This window comes from Agaricus bisporus (genome assembly GCF_000300575.1).
Source record: "Agaricus bisporus var. bisporus H97 unplaced genomic scaffold AGABI2scaffold_2, whole genome shotgun sequence".
Classification (NCBI taxonomy): Eukaryota; Fungi; Basidiomycota; class Agaricomycetes; order Agaricales; family Agaricaceae; genus Agaricus; species Agaricus bisporus.
Window position 1 is genome coordinate 2,220,978 of NW_006267355.1, and position 7,908 is coordinate 2,228,885.

The 7,908-nt window shown below is 46.8% G+C and overlaps 2 protein-coding genes across 2 annotated transcripts in view; both read right to left on the bottom strand.

Moving 5' to 3' along the window:
- Positions 1 to 774: 774 nt before the first annotated feature.
- Positions 775 to 3,491, bottom strand: AGABI2DRAFT_63923 (hypothetical protein; the record flags this gene model as incomplete). The annotated part of the gene is made up of 14 exons (XM_006458451.1): positions 775 to 817; positions 878 to 1,035; positions 1,089 to 1,173; positions 1,226 to 1,247; positions 1,300 to 1,483; positions 1,536 to 1,972; positions 2,018 to 2,070; positions 2,121 to 2,157; positions 2,211 to 2,229; positions 2,399 to 2,432; positions 2,482 to 2,804; positions 2,859 to 3,000; positions 3,048 to 3,416; positions 3,472 to 3,491. The coding sequence occupies 14 exons, from the start codon at positions 3,489 to 3,491 to the stop codon at positions 775 to 777; spliced, it is 1,926 nt and encodes a 641-aa protein (XP_006458514.1).
- Positions 3,492 to 6,182: 2,691 nt separating this feature from the next.
- The window catches only part of AGABI2DRAFT_148965 (hypothetical protein), a gene marked incomplete at both ends in the record, with an annotated part of 2,215 nt that continues 489 nt past the window's right edge, over positions 6,183 to 7,908 (bottom strand). Inside the window, 8 exons of the mRNA XM_006458452.1 lie at positions 6,183 to 6,502; positions 6,559 to 6,682; positions 6,742 to 6,836; positions 6,894 to 7,119; positions 7,178 to 7,283; positions 7,331 to 7,413; positions 7,479 to 7,703; positions 7,759 to 7,890. Of these exons, the coding sequence (XP_006458515.1) occupies positions 6,183 to 6,502; positions 6,559 to 6,682; positions 6,742 to 6,836; positions 6,894 to 7,119; positions 7,178 to 7,283; positions 7,331 to 7,413; positions 7,479 to 7,703; positions 7,759 to 7,890 (1,311 nt within the window). The remainder of the gene's footprint in view (positions 6,503 to 6,558; positions 6,683 to 6,741; positions 6,837 to 6,893; positions 7,120 to 7,177; positions 7,284 to 7,330; positions 7,414 to 7,478; positions 7,704 to 7,758; positions 7,891 to 7,908) is intronic.

The following is a 7,908-nucleotide window of genomic DNA, read 5'->3' on the forward strand; positions in this document are numbered from 1 at the left end:
ATTCGATGCCGCTGTTAGTCAATGACGAGAAGAAACCTGATGGTCAGAACTTAGAAGTCAACCATTGATGCCGTACTGTTGCCGAGCTGGAAGTTCAACACATCCTTCAACCTAATAGGATCCGTACATCACGACGAATGCTCTTCACTCACCGAAGCCATATGATAAACTGATGAAAGTCGCCAAGCCGCGGCCTTACAACTGACCACGATTTTTGAGTACTTTAGAAGCTTCGTAGTTGCTAGTCTTTCCTCTTTTTCTACTCCGTTTTTCTGCTTGAAATACGACTAAACTTCAAGTCTATTTGCCGAAGTAATTTCGACGAAGCACATAACCACCCTGATGGCCTGAACTTCGATAAGAGATATCACATCGTTAGGTCAATTAGCGCTCATTTTTTAAATCACCAATCCGGTATCGCGAATTTGGTATGGCCTCCAACGAAATAGATAGATAAAACATCAATGGGTCACCAGTAATAAACGAAGATGGGGAGTCAACAACACAAAAACTTGGCCAAGAAACAGATCGAAGATTGACAGTCTCTCGCAAGGGTTTGGAGTAGGATTTATCCTAGCGATGCGCCCCTCCTGTGCCGAAAGCTTTTTGAGATCGATTCTTTGACCAACTGAGTACTCAAAACGATGGACGTGGCTCTCCACGGCCTCACAACAACGAAATAGTTGATATATGTACAATATAAGTTAATCCAATACCTCAGCTTCGAATAATTAATCCACTCGTAACAAATTCGCAGACGCCGTATTCCTTCACTCACCCACGAGCCCAACCTGGACGTGGCGCAGAAGCTGGGTAGCTATGCAACCCAAAGATGGTCATCAAAGGGCCATTTTTTCCAAGAAAAATCGGAACTTACGGAACGGTAGTGCCATATCCCTTTTCTTTTTCTACACGTAGAGTAAAGAGTAAGTCACCTTCATTCCTATTCCAGTCAACTGAACACCAGTTCCTTCGTCCTATGATATATTTTTGCTTGCGAGAAGAGCCGTCCGTATCGGTACCAAACAAAGGCAGCTACAGCAAATTGATTAGAAGCCACAAAACCGCGCATCGATAGCCAGTGTCACCATTGTTTCATCAGTCTGAGCATAGTTGAGGGTCTTGTGGTTCTTTGTAGCAAGTTGATTGACCAAAGCTAGGACGCCACCAGGTCTATGCACGCACTCAACCTATGTGCGCAGATATTCAGACATTAATAACTCACGGAGGTGTATTCACGATGGCACCTATTTCTCATCAGTTTATGCTGCTATGCTAAGATCAAATGCATTCGCTTACTTGTCACTACATTGATCATATACCGATGATCAGTATGCACAGGAACTTCTGGATCCTTTTTGCCTTTCAGGGTTTTCAAAATGCCGACAGCAGCACAGTGAACGTCTCCAGACACAAAAGATATTCTAAGACGCTGTTTACTGGCGATAACCTGGAGCTGTTCAATTAGCCAGTTGCGTTCCCGCTATAAACCCAGCAAAATCAGTGTCAGTTCAGGCAAATGAGAGTATACATACCTTGTGCATGCGAGCAGTCCAGTGGTCGTTCAGATCATCCAATAATTCTGCGTCGGCATTGAATTTGTTGACAAAGCCAGATAACCCAAGGCTGCCGTTCCGACCAAGAGCGACGAGTGGATTCAGCTTGGACTCAAGGGCGGACTCCAGGAAAACCATGCGAGGGTAAGCAATTGGTATTCCCAAAAGGATGACCAGATGTTCTACACTCGGAGGTAAAGTTTGAATGCGTTTAAAAACCCTGTCATATTGAGCTGGACTGCAAACTTGATCCTTCTTCCGTTCGGCTCTGCAATCTAACAACAGCAACGCCACCTGTGGCCCCATGTTGACCAAGAAAGAGTGTGAGGGCTGCCGGATATACGGTCCCATTTGTCCAAAAATTGTCGACTGGAAGACATGCTTTCCTGGGGCATCGCTCAAACCATCCAAATCCGCTGATCTCATCAGTAAAAGATGGTAACGAGATGGAAAACACATACGGTTCATGAAACACTGAAAGATCAAGAAAAAGAAATAACCACGATCACCGATGCTACGAATTTCGTTGAATATAGCCCTTGAAAAAGGAAATAGGTTACACACTGTCGGAACACAGGTGCTCGCTGCATATCATCGGGATCTACAACATGAAAATGAGACTCTATTCAAAGCTTGTGATTTGTGCCAACGTACAACTTCCAAACCCATCAATCTTGGTGAGTTAAGTTAATGGAGTGCACAAATGTCAGATAAATTTAGTACGCATACGTACCAAATCTATGAAAAGATTTCAACACGGGTCTAAACGCGCAGGTCAAGGCAAGACTTACCGTGGTCATCTAAACACCAGGACACGTGAGCGCCCATTGTATAGGATGAACTGCATTTGACATACCACACATATTGACCATTGGACTGAAAATAAGTTCAGTGAAGTGACAGCATAAATTGAGAGGTGACGGACATGGAGCTGTTCGCTCTAGCAAAGGCACCACGCCTAAAGGATTGACAATAATGATTGAACAAAAACCTGTCAATACAAATCCTGATTTCATCCGTTAAAGGATACTGCTTTCTCTCTTCAGGCTTCATTTTTGCGGCCCAGTCTTGCATTTCGGGCTCACGGAGTAAGACGTCGCAGTATAGCTGATCTCCCCCGCCGATAAGTGCATGGAACGGCGTGTTGGCATGATGACTCAAGAGATCCACCCAGACAGGGTCATAGCCGGATTGAAAGCCAGGTCCTCGAAAATTGTCAGGGTTGATACCCGCGGAGAACCCGTTGCACTGGAGACTCCAAATAAGACTGTGGTGTGAGAAAGAGATAACTGTTCAACTTACAGAATGAGCAGCCCATCTCAGATTCTGATTTCGGCCGGGCACATAGAAATTGAGAGCCTGTCCGTTGTTGATCCGGTAAGTAATTTCCATTTCATGATCGGTCAATGGAACTTGTATAAAGAAACGCCAGAAGGTAAAAATGCTGGAAGGAGTAAGTGGGGATGAAGACGATGCGACTGCGAAACTCACCCGCCAGTGCCTGCATAAACCCATAGCTCCTGCCCATACGCTTCTTCTTGTCTGATAGTAGGGCTTGCACTTTCTGCCATCGAACTTTGCGAATCGGATGGACTGATGGGCCACACCGTAGAGTGTGGATCCGCTGGATGTGGTCCCAGGCTAAAAGAGCGATGATCGCTATCTTGGGAACGGGAGGGGTTCGGCCAGAGCGGAGCTGAGGACATATTTCCGGTTCGCGCACGAATATCTGACGACGTAAGTCTGTCGGGATCCCACTCATAAGTGAACTTTGGATACGGCTCATATACAGATCCAGAGTCGGATGTAACAATGAGAGCCGCGCCACGCCAGACTCCTTGAGAGTCAATTGTATCATACCTACGTGGTTGGTTATATGCGAATGCTGATTGTCTTCAGGACTAAGAAACTTTACCTCAGCAACGGCCCGCACATGAACTACCATCATACCACAATTAGTTCGTTGGATAGCAGCGGGAGGATGCACTGATACACACCTGTAAGGGAGGATGCATTCGTGCAACCCTTAGTAACTGAGACCGTTGGGCAGGATCGAGGTGTGAAAGCTTTTCTGTTTGATATGCCCGTTGAGATTGGGTAGGATATGCTGGTTGATTGAGAGACGGTTGAGAAGGATGTCTGGGAGGCGTGGTATCTGGTCCCAATGGTCCAGTGTATCCTGGCATGGGATGAGGCACGGGAGTCCTTATTGGGGGTGCATAACCGCCGTACAGCGGTGCACCATCTGTGGGAGGTGGAGGAGAGCCGGGAGAGTGGGGGGATTGGGGAGATTGACCGCCATAGAAACCTCCGATGAAACTCTCTTCGATTGGCCCTACCTGTTCAACGGCGCTATACGATCCACCGTGCGCAGCGTAGAATTGTGATTCCTGATTGCGTGGGTTTAGCTGAACCCGCCATCGTAATCATGCCAATATTCACCTTATCAGCACGCCGGAAAGCATGCCATCCAGGATTGTCCATGACGGTTTATGTGCAGAGAGACGCTGTCAAAGTTGAACAACTGATTCGACTGGTGGCAGTGCGGGACCTATTTATGTCAAGTATCCTGGGCGATGCTGTGCTGGAAGGAGAAATGCGCACGATAGACCGTGGTGGAGACTAGAAGAGAGACACAAGCCTGCTGGCAAAATGGACCCAGCTAGTGCCGATGGTTGGGCGGGCAGATCGAGGTAAGCGATCTCCTACGTCATAAAACGTTCTCACGACACTTGTGCTATTTTTAGTTTTATTCTGCCACATTACCCCTCTCGACGACTGCCATTGCTGTTTTCCTTTTTTTCCGTTTCATATGATTATCATGTACTTCCGCATGTTCTTTACTTGCTTTAACTATCATGATCGAGTACGGCCATTCCCCGGAAGCTCTCCAAGCATCTCACGGTCAACAGGCTCGTGTGACAAGTCGTGTCCCGCCGGGTTGATCATTCTTGGGAGGCAAGTCTCGTAGATCATTGTCCTCCTCCTACGCAACTACAAGGCGACAAGGCGATTCAAGCCTTTCGTCTGCCCCAAGTGTGGATCAAGAGTCTCGTCCATCCAAACGCTATAGTTCATTGGAAAGGCGCGGTTCATCGAAACCACATAGGTCTTCTACGACATTGACAGTATAGACCATCGTGCTATACCGATCCATCTTCTGTGCGGACAGAAAGGCAGACTGAAAATCACTTGGAGTCAGCATATATCAGTGACCATGCTTCGACTCCAAGCCGCGGATCGACCGAAGTGGAAAGTTCATCCAAATCCAATGCTTTTAAACAAACTCCACATTCTAAGGCTCCACATCACCGACACAGCGAACCCTGTGTGGTTCCTGAACAGACACATCGCAATCTACGACTATATATCAACAACGGACTGGGATCTTACGCGCAGACTTCACGCTCTACGATTACCTATTGTCAACAAAGTACACCATACACGGCTTCCGAGCAGACAAGTTCATACTCTCCTACTACAATCAGTACTACTTCTACTCTTGTGCTGGGACGTTCATCCATCATCGATGGTCCGGGAAGTACATCAGACTCCGAGTGACGCTTATCCCGAGTTTGTTCGGACGATGCAACCGAGACCAAGATCTCATGTTCCGACGCTTGCTTCTCCTGATTCCGTTCGGACGATGCATCCCCCTCGGAGACCAAGATGTCACGTTTCGTCAACCGCTGCAACTAAACCTTCGATGGCGAAAAACCTAATTTCGAACCACATTTTTGCCAGTTCTAACCTGTCCAATCTGTTCATTCACATTTCATCGCATTTATACGTGTGAATGTAACTCCGATCTGATTATATTGACCATATGGTATGTCTCCGATTTTAACTGCTCTCTGAACATCCTATCAATGAAATAACCTATCAGTACTCGGGCCGCAAATCATAGAAACATACTCTTAAGATTCATCCATGTCCCCAGCACTGGGCCTTCCACCAAAAATCACAAGAGACAAGTTCTGCTTAGTGGAAGCGCTCGTTAGGCAAATCGTTCGGCGATTGTGCTATCTACCCTTTAGCGGCAAGCAAGGCCATCGTAATAGATGATACGCTTTGGAAACGGAGATCCTCCCCTCTATGTTGTAAGCCCGCGACTTCCAGAGTGCACAGTTGTATTCTGAGAGAGATCCACAGAAGTTGGGAAGTGTGGCTCGGGGTTTTATATTACATAGTTTTGTAATACTTATACTATAGGGCGATGAGTAGATCTCCTTTTAATCCTATTTCTGTTCGTGTTCAGCTCCGCGCGCTCGTTCTTAGTGTGGTCGTCCCTAGTTGGCGACTTTCACTATGTCTCTCTGTCTCTATGCTCCCCACCTCTCTCTATGCGAGTCTCTCCTCATGCCACCCTCTATGCCCCTTTTCTCCCTACGCCTCTCCCTCTGTCGACGTCTGACGCACGCTCTTTATAATAACCCCCGACCTTATTCCATTCTTTCAAGTATACTCCTCTTTCTCCAAATCCATCTTTGTTGTACTACATAACCTTGAGTCATATCACTCAAATTCACTCATTATTTCTCCATAATATCTCCAATAACAATTGTCAAACCTCCTGAGTCATAGTATTGCATATCCAAGCCCAAGTAATCAACATCCCACTTAACCCTATCCAGAATGTTCCACAAAAGTCGTCATCAACTTCCCATCCCTCACAACCGTCCTCAACATCTCCGGAATCGGATGTTCACTAAACACCCCCTCCTCCTCTCCCTCCACCGGCAAACTCACATTAATAGCACTACACTTCGCCGTAGTAATCTCCGCAGTCAAACTCTCCTTTGACAAGTAAATTTGACCGGAATCGGTATTGTCTACTTGAATCATTGGGACCATGCCGGTGACTTGGAGAGCGAATGAAGGAGAGGCTGTGACTGAGATGGAAGAGACCACTGATTCGACTAGGACGGAAGCCTTTGAGCCGAGGACTATCGAAAACAATCATTCTCAGTCTACGCTAGGCTTCGATAATATGAAAACGTACCTAGAGTGACAGCGTTGACCTTGCCCTTGATAACCAGCGTGATGTTTTTGCAATTGTAAATATTGACCGTTTGATTTATTGAAGTCTGTTCAATAATTAAATGATGTTCATTCTCTTGATATTCCTATTCGAAAGGTGTGGTCAAGTCACAGCTCTAGACAAAAGAATTGAGAATGAACATACGATCAGCCATTTGTTTCCGTCCAAAACGAATTTAGGAGGCCTCTTACCCGCCAATGCAGCGGGTTTCGCAGGACGCGCAGGTTTTTTCCCAGCAGCTATGGATATCTCAGTTAACCCTGTATATGTAGAACTGCGTATGATTTTGTACATACCGGGAGGTGTGGGAGAACCAGGAACTGTATGTCCAGCCCTCAACGACGGATTCTTATGCGTCATCTCACTTCTGTCGACCTTCCTTAGACCTTTGGTGACGTCCTCGCCGCGATTGAGTTCAGCAAATACAGCAGCAACGCCGCCAGCGGGTGGGGCACTCGGAGGAGCTGTATCAGCTGGAGGTGGTACCTCAGCAGGGACTCTGAATTCGTCGACAGTCGGGCCCTAACGAGACCAGTAAATTAGGAGGTAGGTCCTGGGGGATGTATATTTTTGGTCTTACCGATTCATTCCAAAATATACCAGACTTGTAAAACTCGTTTGCATGATCGCGCACAGCATCGAGTATGCCACTTAGTCCGCGACACCATTCAACATGTCGAGGGTCCCTGAACATAGATTAGATTAGAACAGAACGTAAGGCGGTATTTCTCACTTTTCCTTGTAATCTTTGATGACCCTGTTGCCGTAGTAATCTGACGATTCCTTGACATCTTTAACATACCGAGCTGGATTCTCCTAAGCCAGGAATTTGATCATATTAGATATCGAGTGTAGTATGGTTAGATGAGAGAGTAACGCACATGAACGACCCAGGCGACCGCAACAGCAATCTCAGAAACGAATTGCAGATGACCAAAGATCTCCCGCTGTCGCCGATTGGAGTCTTTGACTTTTGTGAACACCTCAATTGTCCCTTGAATAGGGGCGAGCAAGGATTCCATCTGATGCTGTTCAGGTTTTTGACAAGCGCCAACGAGGACTAAAAAGTTGCGAAGTTCATCGTACTCCTTGGTTACCAAGGTTGCCTATGGTTCACGAACGTGAACTATCAGATGGGGATGAGATTGGACAACAACGTACGACTTCGGCGAGAACGGGAATCTCTAGGCTATTTGAAAGCTCAACCCACGGTTTAACATTGGCCGCGATGACATTTTCATCGAATGCGACCACGGCAGGCGGGAACTGGTCCAGTGAGGGGGGAATCACAGGCTGAGGGGGAGGAGGGGG